The 21,966-nt window shown below is 37.1% G+C and overlaps 2 protein-coding genes across 9 annotated transcripts in view; one reads left to right on the top strand and one right to left on the bottom strand.

The window, feature by feature from the left end:
• Positions 1–21,966, bottom strand: part of LOC106062445 (thiosulfate sulfurtransferase-like) — a 65,892-nt gene that overhangs the window by 10,141 nt on the left and 33,785 nt on the right. The window contains exon 1 of one of the 3 annotated variants that reach the window (XM_056028638.1): positions 9,158–9,309. The exons of the other annotated variants lie outside the window; for them this stretch is intronic. The gene's annotated coding sequence lies outside the window, so the exon portion shown is untranslated. Of the gene's footprint in view, positions 1–9,157; positions 9,310–21,966 lie in introns of those variants that run through there. 3 annotated transcript variants of the gene reach the window in all.
• LOC106074862 (peptidase inhibitor 16-like) overlaps positions 14,100–21,966 on the top strand; it is a 75,938-nt gene continuing 68,071 nt past the window's right edge. For 2 of the 6 annotated variants that reach the window (XM_056028633.1, XM_056028626.1), the window contains exons 1-2: positions 14,275–14,414; positions 16,924–17,165. Coding sequence is in view for 5 of the 6 variants with exons in the window: in XM_056028626.1 (XP_055884601.1) it covers positions 17,134–17,165 (32 nt within the window). In the remaining variant the exon portion in view is untranslated. The other 4 variants (XM_056028630.1, XM_056028627.1, XM_056028628.1 and 1 more) reach the window with 4 other exon arrangements.

Genomic DNA, 21,966 nt, shown 5'->3' with positions numbered 1-21,966 from the left:
GTTGTCTAACTCTCTAAACATTACTTTCTAGAAAACAAAGTCTCTTGTTAGCGCACAATTGAATACAAACTCCAGCCCGACCAGACGAAACGAGATTTATGTTAAGAGACTAAACTAGTCCATTCTTCAGGCAAAGTCTAATGGATTCTCATTCCAAAAAAAAAAAATTTAGTTTGTAGGGCCTATATCTTTCAGGGCGGAGGAAAATAAGAGATGACGGAGATGAAAATGGAAACCCATAAACAGTCGATAATATGAAACTTATCCGCCGAGGTCAAGGTCGTATAAAAATAATTCCTCTCATTGAAGACCTACCACAAAGTCTGTAGGGTAGGCAAGTTTCAATATAGGTCTTTGTCTATGTTTTATTTTATCCAGATTGGCGTGAAGATTGGTATGCATTTTGTTGACTGTGCCAAATTTAATAAGTGGAAGCCTTGTCAATTTGACCTATTTCTAAGTCTGAGATGCTTGACATTTCTAAACTAGTAGCCACAGACATATCTCAACATTGTCTCACTTTATATCAATTAAATGAATGGCCTAATGACCTGAAAGTTTAATCGACCTTGACGTGATTTGTGTCTGCTGTTCTAGTTTCTAATGATCCACTTTTTACAACCAAGGCCTCACCTACACCTTGAGCCGACACGACATGAAATTATAACAGCAAATGTCTTAAGACACCACACTTTTCGTTTTGAGCATCTTCTGAAGATAAATATAGATCTAAATACTTACAAGGGGCAGACAAGAAAGATCGGACATGCAGAAATAAATGTACATTTCTTCTCAGGATTCTCAAGTGACTTTAACAACTCAATCCTATAATATTGTGTTATTGTATTCCAAAAAATATAAATTGCGTCTGTTTATTATACAAATCGAGTCTATTCAAAGTATTGTCATTTCATTTCAAGGAGAGTCTTTCTGTGCTTTACGGGGTTGAAATACTTATTTTACTTATGCAATAATGAAATTAACTCTATGTCCTACTGGTATGGTACCAAAACGTGAAGAACAACTGAAGCAACAACAAAAAAGTACAGACTTTCACCAATAGATGTTTGAGAAATATCTTGAAAATACACTGGTACGACAAAGTAGAAAACACCAAACCGTGGGAGGTGCAGATCTTAGAAAGTTTAGATAGATTGGTCACACCCTTAGAAATGATACCAACAATAGAGCTAGACATGCCTTAGAGTGGAACCCCCAGGGCACAAGACGTAGAGGAAGACTAAAAAAAAAAAACATGGCGACACGGTATACTAGATGAAGCTGAGAGGACAGGAAAGAGCTGGGAAGCCTTTGAAAACCTTGAAAAACTATCAAGAGACCGTGGAGAGTGTCTTGCTTTTATTGAGGCCCTATGTTCCACGAGGAAAGCAAAAGAAAGATGATAATGATGAAGAAATAAATAATAAGAAAGGTCCAGTAATCAATTGTCTAACACGCAAGTTCTTCAGACATTCCTTCAGAAATGAATAATACTTCTTATAGAGCAAACCTCCTGCAGAGCGGCAAGGGATGGCTGCGAGAAGAGTTCGAACCAGGGAATACAAGTCGACAGTTCACAGAGCATACAACATGACCAGGCAGCATCGCAACGTAAGATTTACACAATGCCACCGACACAACCACCTTTTAACATTAATTCATTTACTTAGTATTTCCTTTAAAATACTTTTACATGCATTTAAAAAAATACAGCTTTGAAAGCGTCATCGAGGTCATGACCTGTCAAATGTAACTAGATCTACTTAGGAGCGCCATAATGCCTGCTGCCGATCTCCTGGGTGCAGGTCGATGCAAAGGTATCACTTGTCACACCTGTCTCTTGATGTCAATGGGGCGTCCCCGACGTGCTCACTGGAGTGTGTCCACGCCCAGGGAACGCCCCCTCCCGCGTCATTTTTGTTACTTCATAACGCCAGGAAGCCGCTGTTTCATCAAATTGTGAAGACACAAAGGCGTTTTGTTTCCCTGCGTAGATACAGACACATCTTTTTACATGGAGCTTTGAAGAACCGTAATACTCGAGTATTTGATATGGCTATGGTAACACACAGGCACATTTGTGGATATTTCTTTGTTTGAGATCATTATCGCTAGTGCTGCCAATTGTGCCAGTTTAGATTCATTGAAAATGGCACTCATGTGCACTTTTTTTTAGTACCACCCCACCCTAAAGGCACACCGATGGTTTTAGACTCCCAAGAGGGCCAACAACATTAGGGCCTATCCGCGCCCGCACCTCCCAATAGTGTACCGAATCCATATTTGCATAAGAAACGTCAAGAACAGTCAGCAGTAAGCAATAGAAATATTCAATATAATGTTCTCTACTTTAACTAACAAATCATCTCTAGCAACAGAAATATACGATATTTTATGTAGGATTCCCTATCATGTTTAGGCGCCCCCTCTTAGCTCCGGCCTCTGTCGCACACAACCCCTTTGATATGCGCAATATATATATATATCTCGGAAGACAATGGATGCGCCACGATGAGTCACTGGTTTTGGTTTCGTCTTAAGACGGGGCAGAATCTGGAGAGACTGATCAAGCCAATTCTGGAGCGGCAGATTTTGCTACAGTATGTGCATGTATATGCATCTGTCCTAGGACTGACATGGCAGCTCTTTTTTTCTTGCCTTGACTAAGGCAGTTTCGTTTCTTTTGCTCTCGGCGAGATTCGTACCAGCACGTACAGTCTGTCTTCATGCTGTCCAGTCTTGGGCTATTTTCTCCCACATACTTTTGTTGATGTCTGTGGTTCTCATGTCTCGCTTGCAAAATAACAAATTCTTTATTAATATGGACTATTCTAAGCCTTTTTTATTAACTCCTCATGCTAGAGCAAGACTTGATATTTAATTATGAAACCATCACACTCCTAACTCTTGAGTTGCTCCAGCCAGTCGAAAGAACCTTGCACTCATGTTGGTCACGCTCTCGAAGATTACAAAATCTTTAATTTGACCTAGTAAAGTAAAAAAAAGTTCCTATTTCAGACCTTGTGGTCTAAAGGGCAGATGATGTAAAGGTCATCTGTTTCTGTGGCCTACGGTTAACAAGGGTGTCATGTGGCCAGCACAATGACCAACCGCCTTTATTTTTCCTAATGTCAGATACCCATTAGAGCTGGATGGACTCAGAGGCGCCCGAAGATCCCGAAATTAAAAATCCCAGTCTTCACCAGGATTCGGACCCCGGTCGCCGGTTCTGTAGCCAAGCGCTTGACCGCTCAGCCACCGCGCCTCCCTTAATTTGACCTACTTACGAATAAATATGATAACCATATATCCGCCTACAAGTTTGAATGACAACAAAATCTCCCTTTCTTATATTTGTTTAAAATAAAAGCCAAATTCTCATTATCATGTTGGGGTTTTGGATAACTATTCCTATATCTGAGATGAACTGCGCTTTGGTTTCCAGATCAAGCTACTCTCCATACCATCTTTCTGCTAGAAGGTAGTTTTGGATCCAGTGTCTTGTTCAAGTCTCCCAATAAGATATGCAGCTTTAAATGATATGATCGACCAGTGGCGTAGCTGTGAATTTCGGGGAAGACACGGGGGCTTGACCTTTGACATGCATTTTGACATTCGACATCATGAAATGAGATAATGTACTTAATAAATATATACTGTACCCATTGCAATTAGGACATACAAGTAGAATTAACAACAACAACAAAAATCATTCAAGACTCTTTGAATAAAGAATACCGTTGTCTATTGGCGAGGTAATGCACTAGTGACAGATTTCAATTCCTATCTCTTCTCGTCGTCGTGTTTTCTGTGGCAGCAAGGGCATTTATACTTTCATCTAGATCAGTGCTGTCTAGTCTTTTTGACTCACGTAAATCGCAGTGGAGAGGCGCGGTGGCTGAGCGGTAAAGCGCTGGCTACCGAACCGGGGTTCGGGGTTCGAATCCTGGTCAAGACTGTGAATTTTAATTTCGGGATCTTCGGGCGCCTCTGAGTCCACCCAGCTCTAATGGGTACCTGACATTAGTTGGGGAAAAGTAAAGGCGGTTGTTTGTTGCGCTGGCTTATTATCACACCCTCGCAAACAATAGGCCACAGAAACAGATGACCTTTACATCATCTGCCCTATAGACCACAAGGTCTGAAAGGGGAACTTTACTTTTTCTTTTTATTTAAATCGCAGTGGCGTAATATTTAACATTTAATGTTAAAAAAAATAAATTAGGACATTCATTTGGAACCGGCCCTCATTCCCCCCCCCCTCTCTCTCTAGCTACACCACTATGGTCGGCATTCTCTGGGTGGCACTCCAAAAGGGCGAATTTCACTAGTTCCTAGTTTTCGGCTCAAGGGCGAAACATTTTTCGACGATTGTGTCGGGACGGTTTGTAATAGGCATGTCGTTTGTATCTGATCGTCACTTAGCCGTATGCTGCAACCTATTCTATTTAGCGATTAGCTTATAAAATATATCACTAGAACAAACATGCTAACTTTTGAGAATCATAAATATAGTCTTTCAAAGGGGCGTAATTTGCAATTTAAATTTAAAATTTAACGAATATCGAAAGTAGACAAGATATGTTTTAAAAAAGTGTTTATTTTAAACACAATCAAAAGATACAAAAGATGAAGGTTATCAAAATTTTAAAAAGTAGATAATGAAAAGATTTTTCAAAAAGGTATTTCTCATGCAATGTTTAAGCAACTATCTTGTAATAATAATCTAGTGTGTAAATACACATTTGCTCGATGATATATTAGTCATTCACTTTCGCACATAAATAATAAAAACGCAGTATGTCGTTAATATTAAATGATGTTTCTATTACTATTATTATATTTTTAGGTTTATCACTTTTCAATTGTTTATGATTTAATTCTTGTGAATTAATGAGAACTTACAAATAAAAACATTAAAAAAAAAAAAAGCCCACAAAAGAGGCGAGATGGCCCATAAAAGAGGCACATAGAGCCAAAAAAAGAGGCAAAGAAAAGAGGTCTAAGGCCCAAGGATTCCTATGATGATTAAGCTAAAATTGAATAGCGCAAATTCTGAGGTTTCCTTTTAAAAAAAAATAAAAAAATTATGCTCTTTCTTTTCTTTTCTTTTGAATAAGATTTTATAAAAAAAAAAAAAGGAGGCTTAAAAAATAGACTAAGAGGCAAAGACCCAAGGATTCCTAGGATGTAAACAGCTCGACAACTGAAGTCAAAAGCTAAAAAAGCTGAGGTATCCTTAAAAATAAAAAAAATAGACTAAAGCCCAGAAAAGAGGTGAATGAAATACCCAAAAAAGAGGCAAAGAAAAGAGGCAAAAGACCCAAGGATTCCTAGGATGTAAACAGCTCGACCACAGAAGTCAAAAGCTAAAAAAGCTGAGGTATCCTTAAAAGAAAAAAAAAAAAGTAATATGCACTGATAGTAAGTATTGATTTAACTTTGTGTTAAGAGTAAAACCTCACTTCCTCCCCCCTACCCGAAAAAATTTTTGTAACTATATCAAATGCATTAAATATTTTGTCATAAGCAGAACAAGTGAGATAGAAATATTTTTTAAAAAAAAGCTTACATTGATAGCACCAATTATGTGGAATCAATCATGTCATTAGATCTAGACTAACCATGATTAATGTGGGCTACTGACAATATATTCATTCCATGTTTTCGTTTCCTTCCTGTTTATAGCATGTGGACCCTGGGGGGGGGGGGGGGGAAGTAAAGCTTAAATTATAATTGTGTACCTACATTATAAAAATATACGTACTACAGCATACATTAGAACTCGTGGTCTCGACTATTCGTGATGGAAGGAAAGGGTGCTAGCCACTGAGCTATTCAAATGCTTATACAATTAAAAGGTTTTATAGTCTTTTGTTAGTTTAACACTGGCTCGATTGATATCGAACATTGAGTCAATCAAAAGATTTTATCTTTTTTTTCAAACATGTTCAAGACTTTGAACTTAGAATGGTCTTCTCATGCGTAGAAGATAAAAAAAAACAACAACATAGTATTTAATTTTAATACTGACCTACAAATGTACATAATTATTACACAATTTTAAAAACATATCTTTAAAAAAACAAGATTACAAAGAGAGTTTGTGTTACACAAACTCAGAGGCGGCCCCCGTCGAAGTCGGATCCCTGTCGGATCTGCATATTCGCAAATAATATTCAAGAGGTGATTTAATTTTGATGTAAAATGTTTTACACGTTTCGGATGTTCCTTCAGAGTTGAAGATAATTACTTCCTAGTCCAAACCTCCCGCAGGACGACGGGGGATGGGAGCGGGCAGTGTTTGAACCCTGGGCCATCCATAAATCTGAACGACAGTCCAGCGCGCAAACCGCACGACCAGGCAGCCATCCGATGGTCAAAAGTAATAATGTTTCAAAGATTCTTTTGCCGTAAATTTAAATTTAAATTTAATACAAAAATAGTAGATTAGTTTTAGTATATTAAAACATTACAATATTGATCAAAACGTTTGGAAATGAAAATCTACACTTTTTTTTTACACTTTAAGTTTAGAAATTGAAATTCTACATCTTAATCTAGTCTATTTTAGTCTAAACTAGATCTAGAAATTCTAGATCTAGACTCTAAAATAATTTTAATTAGAATATAAATCCAGATCTAGATATTCTGTAATAAAAATCTAGATCTAGTTTAAAAAATCTAGATTAGATCTAAATCAAGATATCATTCCTTTTTTAAACGCGAGTCACATAACGAGGCTTAATAAACATTACTATACCGAGTTCTTTTTTCATTTCATTTGAAGAATTAATTCCATATAACGTCAGAGGAAAAAAAAAAACACTACGTCACACGGCCTAGCTAGACTAAAAATCGCCTTTATCTATAAGAGCCATTTATCGAGTGTTCATAGACTTTGGTGCACCGAGTGCGTTCTTTAAGCATTTCATTTAAAGAATTCATTCCATATGACGTCAAAGGAAAAAAAAAACACTACGTCACACGGCCTAGCTAGAATAAAAATCGCCTTCATCATTACGAGCCTTTTATCGAGTGTTCATAGACATTGGTGCACCGAGTGCGTTCTTTTAGCATTTCATTTAAAGAATTCATTCCATGTGACGTCAAAGGAAAAAAAAAACACTACGTCACACGGCTTATTTAGACTAAAATATGTTTTCATTAATACAAGCAATTTTTTCGAGGGTTAATAGACATTGGTGCACCGAGTGCGTTCTTTTAACATTACATTTAAAGAGTCCATTCATATGACGTCAAAGAAAAAAAATTCCATTACCTCACAATAGGCTAGTACCGGTACCATAAAAAAAATGTCTTTATTTACACGAGATATTTAACGAGGGTTCATAGACATTGGTGAACTGAGTTCTAATAGATATTATTTAAAAAGGATCAAAGCCACATTGTTTTTGCGTTTTGTCTGTCAGTCGGTCTGTCCGTTATCTTGATATAAAAAAAACAACTAAAAGTTATTAAAAATTGATTAACCTTTATTTTACGTTTCAAAACATCGCAATAATTTTTAGGTATGAACACAATTGAATAGATTGTTCCGGATGTTTGTATAAATAGTAAAAGAAAAAGAGAATTTCAGATAAATGTAATACCGTTAATTAAATTTTTTGGATGGTCTCGTATAAAAATTAGATGTACTACAGCCACGTGGAGAGATTTTCATACCTTACTTTGGTGTTTGGATTCTGTTTTCCTTAAAAATCGGAACATAATATTAACGATAATTAGATTTTTTAATGTTTTAGGTAGAAAGTTAAATGTACTGTAAGAGAGTAGTGAGTTAAAATATTTTTCATAAAAATCCGTAAAAACATTATTTCGTAAATGAGAAGATTATTTGTTTATTAATTAGAAGAGGGAGTTCAAACAATTATTTGGCGTTAGTAGATTTTTAAATAAATTCGGAAATTTCTGGCGACGATTTATAAGAAACAAAATCCGGAACTTTCTTTATCGATTACAAAACTTCTATGTTATGTTTTATAAGAAAATTAAATGTCTAAAAAGTAATTTTCAGTAATCAATTCTAGTAAATTACTTTTTTTAAAAGCCTTATGCGATTTCAAACAATCATTAGGCATAATTCATGTTTTATAAAACAATATCCGGAACATTTTTACACTTAATGAAATATAAGTCAGTATAGAGATTATGATTTAGCATTAATATGCTATTTACATAAAAAACGGAACAACATATTATTGATAATGTGTTTTAGCAACGTTTAAGCATGGAAATTGAATGTAATATAAGTTAGAAGAGCAAACAAACATTTGTTGGCGTTGATTAGTTTTGCACAAAAAATCAGGAACAATCAATTTTAGATACTTAAAACTATTGAGATGTTATGGGAGGAACATTAAAGGGTAAATCAGATTTTCAATAGCTTTTAGAGTTCTAGTTTTTTAAATCTAATCGTGACGGACAGACCGACCAACAGACAAAACGCACAAAAATAAGCTTCTTTTATTCGGATGGGGGCACTAAACAAAAAAAAATAAAATCTGATTTTTAAAAAAAGTTTAAGGAATTGGTTTAGCACCTGATCATGTTGCGACGTTACGCTACTGCACGAAAATCGCTGCATAAAAAGTCCATTTAAAAAAATGTGCGTGATATTTACATACAAAGTGCATTATTAGCCTTTATAAACAAACAGAAATGTTTTCTTTTAATTTTAGCAGCTAGTTGACCAGAAAAAACGTCTTTAACTATTATTTGTATTTGTTGTAAACATTTCCTGTACATTTTAAAAATATATTTGACTTAGTGATACTGAAAATACACAAAAATTGTCCATCTTTGTTAGCATATTGTAACATTGCCTCCCTTACATTTACGTAATTGTTTTAGAATTGGTGTATTTTTATGAAAAAATCGCTTGCATAATTAATTTTATAAATTAAACGGTTTGCTTTTAGAAAACCAAAAGTAGCCGTTGCACCTAAACTTTTCAAGCCGGATTTAATGATGAAATAATATTTTTCATATCTCTTCTAGTTTTCGAGATCTGAGTGTGACAGACGGACAGACGGACAGACGGACAGACGGACATTTTGCACAAACCTAATAGCGGCTTTTTCCCTTACGGGGGCCGCTAAAAATTAAAAAATTTTGATGTAAAATATCTACTCACTTTAGAACGCTAATGTACCAGACAAACTATCGCTTTAAGACCAAGCTGTATAGTTATTAGATACTTGAAAAATCGCTTCAATGTTTCTGGGTCACACGTAACAGCACATATCTACATACAATTAGCTACATACTTATCTCCTTTCTACAAGGTACAAATTCCTACATTTGCTTAGTAACAATTCCCATGACAAGCTTGTATGCCAACACAAAAATGCTAGTGTCAATATTGAGCTAATTAATGTGTGTATGTAAACGTCATCAGATCTCGGGACCTTCTAGTTAACGACAGTGTTAATTAGATTGTAACAGTAATTGATTAGTGTTGACGAAATAAGAATGTGTGTAAATATCATCATCAGTGAAGTCAAAACTACGGCCATAGCTTGCCCATTACGAGGTGCTTTCTGGCGCCCCTAAACTTCTGACTATATTGCATAATAGAACCACAGAGAAATGTTTCTTCACACACTTGTTTCTTCAGACAAATGTTTCTTCAGACAAATGTTTCTTCAGATAATGGTCTCTTCAGACAATTGTTTCTTCAGACAAATGTCTCTTCAGAGAAATGTTTCTTCAGACAAATGTTTCTTCAGAGAAATGTTTCTTCAGATTTTTTTTCGATTTTTTTTTCTTTTTGTTGTAATGGGGCCCGAGAAACGTGTCGTAAATGGATGTGGCCCACGGACCAACGTTGGCCACCCACTGTAGTATATGTACTGGGAAAGGAAGGTGAAACATGTACAAATGTGTAATTGTCGATAGAGTTCAGTCATAGACTCTAGAAACTCTTGGCTAACAAAAGCTTTCTCGCCGGCCAGTCAACAAATATTCTCTCAGGGAGGAATAGAAACAGATCAATATTTCCCAAGATTTCTCGAATCCCAAGACCCTCGGCACTAGATGCGAGGTAGAAGGCCGAGCACACCTGTGGATCCCCTCCATTTCCCTTCAATGTACAACAGTGGCCTTGCGGGTGGCCGTCATAGAAGGGACCCATGAGGAACGATGTGTGGATCGTAACGGTGTTGTTATGACTCCCTTTTAACCCCGACCAGTAAATTGATCAAAATTTTTGGCATCTCAGCGGGAAGCTAGTTTTGTTACCATATTGCCCTAGTCGTCTCCTTAGCGACAGTTTCCAGCCGAGCACTAGAACAAAAAGGGGGAGGGTAATGTGGTTAAATGAAAATAACTTCTTAAATGTAATGTACACTATATTAAAGTAACTCTAACTAATAATTTAATTGTTTGTTTAGTGTGTTTATTTAATATATGAATAATGTAACTCAATAATTATTATTGTTATTATTATTATTATTATGTTAGAGACGAACGAGCATCCATTCTCTAGCACTGCCACTTTAAAGGGAAACAAAATTCATCGTAGTTCCTTTATCAGTTTCCACCGAGGAATTTTCTGGTGATTGGGCTGGTCTGCAGCAGTTCCGCCCTCTGACAGGCAACGAGGATATTTCTAGGAATGGCAAGATTTTTGAAAGTATCTGTGAGGTCATTTGTTATTATCCTTTCGGTTGATATAACAATGAGGTATATTATTGTTTTAGATAGCTTCCATAAACGATTTATCTCCAAGCCTAGGTTCCCAATTTTTCATTGTTTTTCCAACTCAGTTTTTTCTTAAATTATGAGACAGTGGTACGGCGATATCAATAATGGTAACGGCTTTGTCTTTTTTATCGATGAGCAGCAGATCAGGGTGAGATTAAAATCTACCGTTTTGTCGGTCAAAATAGGCCTATCCCAGTACAGCAGATGATCAGTAGACTCGAGAACCTCTTGTGGTGAGTATTTGTAATAATGATTTATTATTGTTATTATTATTATTATTATTATTATCGTGCTACTTTGTATTAAAATTATGAAGGATAAATGGGAACTGTTACCGAGTTTCATTTAGTAAGGAGGATCAACAGAGACAAGAGAGAGGGAGAGGTGTAATATGAGAAAGGGAGAGAATAAGAGCTGGATGCGTGTATCGTTGTGTTGGTATACGCAATAGTTTTATTTGTAATATTGTTTCCCTTTGTAGTATTTATGCTTTGTGGCAATGCAATTAAAATTGTTCCATTGTGACGACGTCAGATATGGATACTACGTTTAAGCATTGTTCTTTTCTCACACCTTTACAATATATTCTATTCTAATGTGTTCACAAGTCAAGTCTTTTCATCTCTACAAAGACTCTCGGCTTTCAAGGTGTTCGCGTTTTTTTTTCTAAAGGCTCGTTATGGTTCACTACTTCACTGATCTAAGTCTGGCTGAAACGTCAAGAATGTCACTGACATTTTTGTGTTTTGTTTTTGTTTCTATTGACAAGCGAGAATGACAAAATGATAGATAGATAGATAGATAGATAGATAGATAGATAGATAGATAGATAGATAGATAGATAGATAGATAGATAGATAGATAGATAGATAGATAGATTGATAGATAGATAGATAGATAGATAGATAGATAGATAGATAGATAGATAGATAGATAGATAGATAGATAGATAGATAGATAGATAGATAGATGGATAGATGGATGGATGGATGGATGGACGGACGGACGGACGGACTGACTGACGGACGGACAGACGGACATACAGACAGACAGATATATAGATAGATATATAGATAAATAGATAGATGGATAAATAAATAGATAGATAGATAGATAGATAGATAGATAGATAGATAGATAGATAGATAGATAGATAGATAGATAGATAGATAGATAGATAGATAGATAGATAGATAGATAGATAGATAGATAGATAAACTATTGAAACTATTGAATAAGCTGATGGGAAGATTAACGTTTGGGTCTATGGATGAACAATGGGAAAGAAAGAAAAGGCAGAGAGATAGACGGAGAAAAGAGACAGAAAGAGAGATTGAAAGAGAGCGACAAAGTGGAAAGAATGATACAACGCGTCACCTCCCCCGAGTGTACAAGAAAACAGGAGAAACCATCCTGACAGTTGATGCGCAAGGGTTACTACTCTTACGCCAAGGTTTCAAACTGGGTAACTTTTACTTTGAGTAAGAGAGTACGGACATCTTGAAAACCAGGTTTGATTTCATTCACAGTCTACAAGGAAGAAAATAAATCTGGTTTTAACAAGTCACTGACACTAAATGTAGGAGAAACTTTGACATGAGACTGGATGGGTACGTCTAGAGGTATAACTCGACCGGGTGGCAATTCAAATTCATATTCTTTGATTTGGTGTTTACGAAGCACATATTATCTCATTCCGTCTGTCTACCTGTCTGTCTGGGATGGTCCTTTACACGTTTATTCTCCCATTTCCCAGTTTAATAAGAATATTCATAGTCGAGGACAATGTATGAATCTTTAAAAAAAAAAAATCAATAACTGAATCAATCAATGATAATTAAATAAATTATTTTATATAGAAAAATGGAATATAAACATTGCAGCATTATGAGAAATAGCTGTTAATTGCGTGATTCCCATTTAGCTATTTCTAAAAAGAATGTTTTATATCTTTTGCTTGTTAACAGTTTTGAACCATGCGGTGAGGTAGGATAACAATTCCTGTTTCAACTAGTTGTATCTTTAGATTTTTTGGTAACCTTCTAGTGGTGTATTGTCCATCTTATTGTCAATCGTATTGATGTAGGAATTGTCTATCTTATCGTCCATTAGATCGACTTAATACTGTACATCTTATTGTCAATCGTATTGATGTAGGAATTGTCTATCTTATCGTCCATTAGATCGACTTAATACTGTCCATCTTATTGTCAATCGTATTGATGTAGGAATTGTCTATCTTATCGTCCATTAGATCGACTTAATACTGTACATCTTATTGTCAATCGTATTGATGTAGGAATTGTCTATCTTATCGTCCATTAGATCGACTTAATACTGTCCATCTTATTGTCAATCGTATTGATGTAGGAATTGTCTATCTTATCGTCCATTAGATCGACTTAATACTGTACATCTTATTGTCAATCGTATTGATGTAGGAATTGTCTATCTTATCGTCCATTAGATCGACTTAATACTGTACATCTTATTGTCAATCGTATTGATGTAGGAATTGTCTATCTTATCGTCCATTAGATCGACTTAATACTGTACATCTTATTGTCAATCGTATTGATGTAGGAATTGTCTATCTTATCGTCCATTAGATCGACTTAATACTGTACATCTTATTGTCAATCGTATTGATGTAGGAATTGTCTATCTTATCGTCCATTAGATCGACTTAATACTGTACATCTTATTGTCTTATTTGTTTCATTGTTTTGTGAATTTTAACTTAAAACAAAATCTTTTTTTATTATTATTATTATTTTGAACACCGTGTCGTGATTCTATTGGCCATTAAATTATCAATTTTATTTCTCTTCTTTTAGTGTCAATAGTATTGCAAGCCAATAGTCCCCCCCCCCCCCCCCCACCCAACAAAAAAAAAAAGTTCGCTTTGCTAATGTATTCATTATTCAGTGAGATGGAACTCTTATAACCAGAGGCGTAGCTAGGTTGGAGGGAGAGAGGGGGAGAATTTGAAAATCCACCCTGGCCCCCAGTGGAGGGAGGCACCCAAATGAGTTGTTGTTTTTTTGACATTAAATATTAAATGATACGCAAAATGCTGGGGCCCCAAAGAGGTCAAGCACCCCGTGCCCCCAAAATGATGACAAATTCCTAGCTACGCCACTGCCTAGAGCACCCCTACCCGTACCCCCAAGTTCTCTTACCCAGATTTAGAGCCAGCTGCGATGGAAAGTCAACAAGACAAGGAATAAATAGAAAGGGAGACAATCGAAAGAATAATACTTATTCATTCCAAACATGCGCATTGAAATATATCCGTGAAGCAGAAAATCACGACACCCGGGATCCCCCCCCCCCTTGACAGCAACCTATCCATCCCCTAAACCCCGATCCCCTCGGCGGGCTTATGACGGGGTGTGCAGTAATTTGTACCGGTGACCGAATCCGCTGCGTTTCATTTTTTCGTCTGCAGGAGTTCCCTCCCGTTTCGCGTTGTTGTCTGATGCAGCCAAGGGAAGGTAATGCCGGCTGGTTTTGTTGTCTGATGCTATTCAAGGGGAGGTAATGCCGGTTGAGTTTTGTTAGATATATATTTTTTTAGCGCCGGGGTTTTTCAAAAGGATTTATTTCCAGAGGATTTAAAAAACAAAAAATTCTTAATCGGTGTATACGCAATGTGCTGATTTTGTGTAATTCATATCGGAAAGGTATTAAATAAGCTGTCCTAGTTCAACCCGGATTAAAGACTATATAGATTGTTAGTTTCATTGTATGTATATCTGATGATGGGGCATTACTATAGTTAGTGTATATAATCTACTACGTTGTAGTTCAATAATAAGTGTGCTATTTATAGATTACACATTCAGAATACACTTAGCAGCACGTATGTTTATTTTTTTTATCAATTATTAGTTTAAATTTTGGAGATTTATTCGCTGAATTATTTTATTACTGTTTGATTCTGCTTCTTACATGTGGTTTTCAAATTAGTATTGAGATGGACATTAAATTCTATAACCTTCAGAATCCTCCTAATTTAGTTTGGCCAGAAACCAAAACCATTCACCCGCGATCTTCTGCACGCGAAGCAGAAATATTTGTTGTTGTTGTTTTATTGTTTCTCTGTCCTATGGGAGTCTGTTAGGAGGACCCTTTATAAGGACCTTTTATAAGGACCTTTTATAAGGACCTTTTATAAGGACCTGTTATGAGAACCTGTTATTATGACCTGTTATGAGGACCTGTTATGAGGACCTGTTATAAGGACCTGTTATAAGGACCTGTTATGAGGACCTGTTATAAAGACCCGTTATGAGGACCTGTTATTAGGACCTGTAATGAGGACCTGTTATGACGACCTGTAATGAGGACCTGTTATGAGGACCTGTTAGGAGGACCTGTTATGGGGACCTGTTATGATGACCTGTTATGAGGACCTGTTATGAGGACCTGTTATGATGACCTGTTATGATGACCTGTTATGGGGACCTGTTATGATGACCTGTTATGAGGACCTGTTATGATGATCTGTTATGGGGACCGGTTATGAGGACCTGTTATGGGGACCTGTTATGATGACCCGTTATGGGGACCTGTTATGATGACCCGTTATGGGGACCTGTTATGATGACCCGTTATGGGGACCTGTTATGATGACCCGTTATGGGGACCTGTTATGAGGACCTGTTATGGGGACCTGTTATGATGACCCGTTATGGGGACCTGTTATGAGGACCTGTTATGGGGACCTGTTATGATGACCCGTTATGGGGACCTGTTATGAGGACCTGTTATGGGGACCTGTTATGATGACCCGTTATGGGGACCTGTTATGATGACCTGTTATGAGGACCTGTTATGATGATCTGTTATGGGGACCTGTTATGAGGACCTGTTATGGGGACCTGTAATGATGACCCGTTATGGGGACCTGTTATGATGACCCGTTATGGGGACCTGTTATGATGACCCGTTATGGGGACCTGTTATGATGACCCGTTATGGGGACCTGTTATGATGACCTGTTATGAGGACCTGTTATGATGATCTGTTATGGGGACCTGTTATGAGGACCTGTTATGGGGACCTGTAATGATGACCCGTTATGGGGACCTGTTATGATGACCCGTTATGGGGACCTGTTATGATGACCCGTTATGGGGACCTGTTATGATGACCCGTTATGGGGACCTGTTATGAGGACCTGTTATGGGGACCTGTTATGATGACCCGTTATGATGACCTGTTATGAGGACCTGTTATGAGGACCTGTTATGATGACCTGTTATGATGACCTGTTATGGGGACCTGTTATGATGACCTGTTATGGGGACCTGTTATGATGACCTGTTATGAGGACCTGTTATGATGATCTGTTATGGGGACCTGTTATGAGGACCTGTTATGGGGACCTGTTATGATGACCCGTTATGGGGACCTGTTATGATGACCCGTTATGGGGACCTGTTATGATGACCCGTTATGGGGACCTGTTATGATGACCCGTTATGGGGACCTGTTATGAGGACCTGTTATGGGGACCTGTTATGATGACCCGTTATGGGGACCTGTTATGAGGACCTGTTATGAGGATCTGTTTATTCCTTCTCTTTCCATCACCTTCGTCTCACTTCTGTTTTAATCCTCGGATTCATTGAGTTCTTTGTCTCTTATCATTCAACGATTGTATTATAAACTTTTGTGGTAGGAAATTGAAGTAATTTCTTTTTTCTGATTTAGGAGTGAATACATATCTTTCTCCATTTTTGTAATAGACGCAAAATTCAGGCGATTGCGCCGATTTAATGTTCTATATTGGTCTTTAGTCAACTGCATACATTTACCCTTTTTTTTAAGTTTAGGCATGGTTGGTAAATGCCATTTAACACACAAAAAAATACGGATAATGTTTACTTTGGTAAGACTGATCTTTTGTTAATAGACATTGTCTGTCTTAAAATATAAAGTCAGTTGTCTCCCGTTCTTCTTTTCAGAGTTGTTTTGTTTTTTTCAATGACAGCCCACTCATAAGTTCGACTTTACTTTTTTCTTTGGAAGTATACTTTTGATTGGTTCTGTCGTCGGAAACAATTTTATCAACAATTTGTTTTTCAGTATTCATATTGTGTATGTCACATCCACTTCATTAAATGGTTTTTGTATATTTTGGTTAAATGCTGCTATATATATGGTGTCGAAATGATTTCCTTGTAGATTCAACATGACCTACTATATGCCAACAGCGTTCAGTGTGAGGTCATCGGGTCACGGAGAACCAGTTTGATACATTATTTCCAATTAGCTTTATCACTGGACCTTAATCATGGTCATCGCTGGTTAATGGACACCTAGAGGTGACATTGAATTGAAGAGTTCTCGGTGGCTCAGTGTTTCTTGGACAGTGGACTAACGAGACCGGTCACCATGACTAAATTGAGGTGTGATCTAAACTTTTGGTAAGTCTATACCTCAGTTTTTAACTCTTTTTTTTAACTAAATCATTTACGGTTACTGAGCGATAAAGCGCTTAGCTTCCGAACCGGGGGTCGCGGGTTCGAATCCTGGTGAAGACTGGTATTTTTAATTTTGGGAACTTTGGGCGCCTCTCAGCTGTGTGGCCCGCGGCTTTCATGAGAGCTTCCAACTGATTTGATAGTACATCTGCAAATTTGTCATGGCAGTGGAATCGCAATAGTCTTGAGTTCTTGTAACGCTAATTGTTTTTAGCTTAAGCTAATATAATAATAATAATAATAATATAAACATATGATAGGAAGCTCTGGGGGGAAAAAAACACCTCTAAAGGGATGTTATATGTACACACACACACACACACAAACAAAACTTAACTTTAAGATTTTAAATATTTAAAAGTAACGTTTCTTTTACCATTGAATTGGAATTATAAAATATATTTAATACAATAGGCTAGTGATGCCCAAAATACGGACCGCGTGCATCATCCGGCCCGCGACGGAAACACACTCCATTCAGTCGGAAGACCGAGATAAAAAGACAGAGAAAGGTAGATAGGTAGGTAGGTTGGTTAGCCTGTGTTATTGGATTTCGTTATTTGAGAGTTATCTCCGTTTGACTTATCTGCATAAGAAACGGGGAGGAAGCGCCTAATAAAGAAACGTCGGCATAAAGTGTAGAAAATAACCCCCACTCCTCCAAAATAAAAAAGGTAGAAAAATGTATCTTCATATTTAGGGTCCTTACTTATTTTCCGATGGATTGGTACCATGACCTTTGACATTTGTACGTTTATAAAATTAGACTCTGAAGGTAGAATGTACCATGAAAAGTTAAACTGAATTTTTCCCTTTTTTTTTTTGTGGAAGCCAACATATTTGTTTATAAAGTGTTACTGTAAAAAAAAAAAAACAATAACATAAATATAATAAACAACATTATAAAACAAATATGATGGTATTTTTAGTTTGAGCCGTGAACCAAAGAATTTTAAATTACGCCTAGAAATTGGAGTATTGAATATTCACCAAAAAGAGACGAGAAAATGAGTAGATGGTAAAGTTAGCTACTATATTGGTCACATACCGCAAATAACAGTGAAGCTATTTCCGACAAGTAAAAAAAAAAAAAGATAAACTTTAAATATCCCATTAATATAACTAGTGCATCCACGGGTTTCTAACAAAATAATTTCAAGTCAATTTCATTTCTTTTTTGTACCTTTTCTTTACTGTGGCTCGCCACAAGAGTGGGAAATTAAAATGGCCCGCAGGTCAAATTATGTTGCGCCTCACTGCAATAGGCTAACATAGCAAGTTAACATAGCTACATTCACCTGTTTTATAACTATTTTTATAGATATATGTTAACACTAAACTCTACAACTTTGATGGCCACAGAGTAGACTATAGTCTTGTCTGTTAGTACAGGTATATCCAAGTAGGGTAGATAGTTGGCGGACTATAGTCTTGTCTGTTAGTACAGGTATATCCAAGTAGGGTAGATAGTTGGCGGACTATAGTCTTGTCTGTTAGTACAGGTATATCCAAGTAGGGTAGATAGTTGGAGGACTATAGTCCCGTCTGTTAGTACAGGTATATCCAAGTAGGGTAGATGGTAGATAGTTGGAGGACCATAGTCCCGTCTGTTAGTACAGGTATATCCAAGTAGGGTAGATGGTAGATAGTTGGAGGACCATAGTCCCGTCTGTTAGTACAGGTATATCCAAGTAGGGTAGATAGTTGGAGGACCATAGTCCCGTCTGTTAGTACAGGTATATCCAAGTAGGGTAGATAGTTGGCGGACCATAGTCCCGTCTGTTAGTACAGGTATATCCAAGTAGGGTAGATAGTTGGCGGACTATAGTCCCGTCTGTTAGTACAGGCATATCCAAGTAGGGTAGATAGTTGGAGGACTATAGTCCCGTCTGTTAGTACAGGTATATCCAAGTAGGGTAGATAGTTGGCGGACCATAGTACCGTCTGTTAGTACAGGTATATCCAAGTAGGGTAGATAGTTGGCGGACCATAGTCCCGTCTGTTAGTACAGGTATATCCAAGTAGGGTAGATAGTTGGAGGACTATAGTCCCGTCTGTTAGTACAGGTATATCCAAGTAGGGTAGATAGTTGGCGGACTATAGTCCTGTCTGTTAGTACAGGTATATCCAAGTAGGGTAGATAGTTGGCGGACTATAGTCCTGTCTGTTAGTACAGGTATATCCAAGTAGGGTAGATAGTTGGCGGACCATAGTCCCGTCTGTTAGTACAGGTATATCCAAGTAGGGTAGATAGTTGGAGGACTATAGTCCCGTCTGTTAGTACAGGTATATCCAAGTAGGGTAGATAGTTGGCGGACTATAGTCCTGTCTGTTAGTACAGGTATATCCAAGTAGGGTAGATAGTTGGCGGACTATAGTCCCGTCTGTTAGTACAGGTATATCCAAGTAGGGTAGATAGTTGGCGGACTATAGTCCCGTCTGTTAGTACAGGTATATCCAAGTAGGGTAGATAGTTGGAGGACTATAGTCCCGTCTGTTAGTACAGGTATATCCAAGTAGGGTAGATAGTTGGCGGACTATAGTCCCGTCTGTTAGTACAGGTATATCCAAGTAGGGTAGATAGTTGGAGGACTATAGTCCCGTCTGTTAGTACAGGTATATCCAAGTAGGGTAGATAGTTGGCGGACTATAGTCCCGTCTGTTAGTACAGGTATATCCAAGTAGGGTAGATAGTTGGAGGACTATAGTCCCGTCTGTTAGTACAGGTATATCCAAGTAGGGTAGATAGTTGGCGGACCATAGTACCGTCTGTTAGTACAGGTATATCCAAGTAGGGTAGATAGTTGGCGGACTATAGTCCCGTCTGTTAGTACAGGTATATCCAAGTAGGGTAGATAGTTGGCGGACTATAGTCCCGTCTGTTAGTACAGGTATATCCAAGTAGGGTAGATAGTTGGCGGACTATAGTCCCGTCTGTTAGTACAGGTATATCCAAGTAGGGTAGATAGTTGGAGGACTATAGTCCCGTCTGTTAGTACAGGTATATCCAAGTAGGGTAGATAGTTGGCGGACTATAGTCCCGTCTGTTAGTACAGGTATATCCAAGTAGGGTAGATAGTTGGCGGACTATGGTCCTATCTGTTAGTACAGGTATATCCAAGTAGGGTAGATAGTTGGCGGACTATAGTCCTGTCTGTTAGTACAGGTATATCCAAGTAGGGTAGATAGTTGGAGGACTATAGTCCCGTCTGTTAGTACAGGTATATCCAAGTAGGGTAGATAGTTGGCGGACTATAATATAATATATAGAGGTCTGTGATCGTGCCAATACAGTAGATAGATAGGTAGACAGACAGACGGACGGATGGATGAACAGACGAACGGTCAAACAGATAGATAGATAGATAGATAGATAGATAGATAGATAGATAGATAGATAGATATTGTTAGTTTCCACTTGAAGGCTCTATCACCCTCTCTTTCTCCTCTAGTTATGTCCCTTATTTCATTCATAATATAAGTAGCTTCCATTCATTTAAATATTTTGTTTTCATTTCCAATGAGTGGATACAACGAATAACCATTTCCTTAATGGCTAGGTAAGAATCAACATTCAGTTCAACATCAACTTAACACGTTGATACTTCTTGAAAAATGGAACGAAATGACGATGTTTGAATAATGTTATGAATTAGTGTCACTCTAATACAGTGGTTCTCAAACAGTGATCCATAGTGTTAAATAGTGTTTCATCTTGATCCGAAATTGGAAAGTGGGGGAAAAATGTGTACAAAATGTGTACTAGACAGACAGACGGACGGACGGACGGACGTAGTGAATGGATGTAAGCTTTGTAATAAAAGTACATTAAGTAAATCTCCTATACAATCGTGACAGGGCGATGTCGGATGCTGAAGCGCCCGCTCTATTTGCAGTAAGCGTAGCTTAAACATTGTTTCGCTAAAAGTAAATATTGTTTCGCTAAATGTAGACAATGTTTCGTTAAAAGTGCACACTTTTCATATCGCCTAAAAATTCGTCACAACAGCTAGAACACATCCTTTGCTCTGTCAGATTGAACTTGTATCAGTATATACGAAGAGTACATGGCAGTAAAAGAAACAATGTCAAGGTCTTTTAAAAAAAAAAAAACATAAACGTGTCATGAAGTCTGGATGTTTGAGATCGCAGCGTCCTTAACAGAGATTTAGGAAATGCCTTTCTACCCAGCGAAATATTGTTATTGGGAGGGGAGTGTACAGTTTATATTTAAATTGATATTTGACTGAATATAAGCTGTGCTTTAAATAAAAGTCTTTTATATCTCACGTGAAATATGACTTAGTATTAGAATGAATGCATACATTCTTATATCCCTGAATATTTAGCTTAACTATTGACTTCGCTCTAAATGAAGTCTAGTATGTAAGCAGTCTTAAATGTTGCCATACTGTCCCAACCTAAACGAGTTATTGGTATTGACTCTAATTACAAAAAGTATCAGTAGATCTTCGTATCAATTAGTTTATTACCGCTAGTAAGTTGCCTAATTGTTTTTAAATTCGTTTTTCTTTGCGTCAGTTTATAATACTTCATCCATAATATTATTTTCTGGTACCAACCGTTTGTTTTGAAACTCAATTTAATAAAATTTTATCAGATTCTAAAGTGATAAATCTACTGATACTTTTGAGAAGTTGGCAACAGTGATCTTTACATGTCCGTGACATTGCTTATTGTATCGAATTATTTTTAAAAATCTATTCCAATCTTCCCCTTTACT

This window comes from Biomphalaria glabrata, chromosome 5, assembly GCF_947242115.1.
Source record: "Biomphalaria glabrata chromosome 5, xgBioGlab47.1, whole genome shotgun sequence".
Classification (NCBI taxonomy): Eukaryota; Metazoa; Mollusca; class Gastropoda; family Planorbidae; genus Biomphalaria; species Biomphalaria glabrata.
Note: the sequence above shows the minus strand (reverse complement) of the source record. Positions and strands in the feature narration are given on the sequence as shown.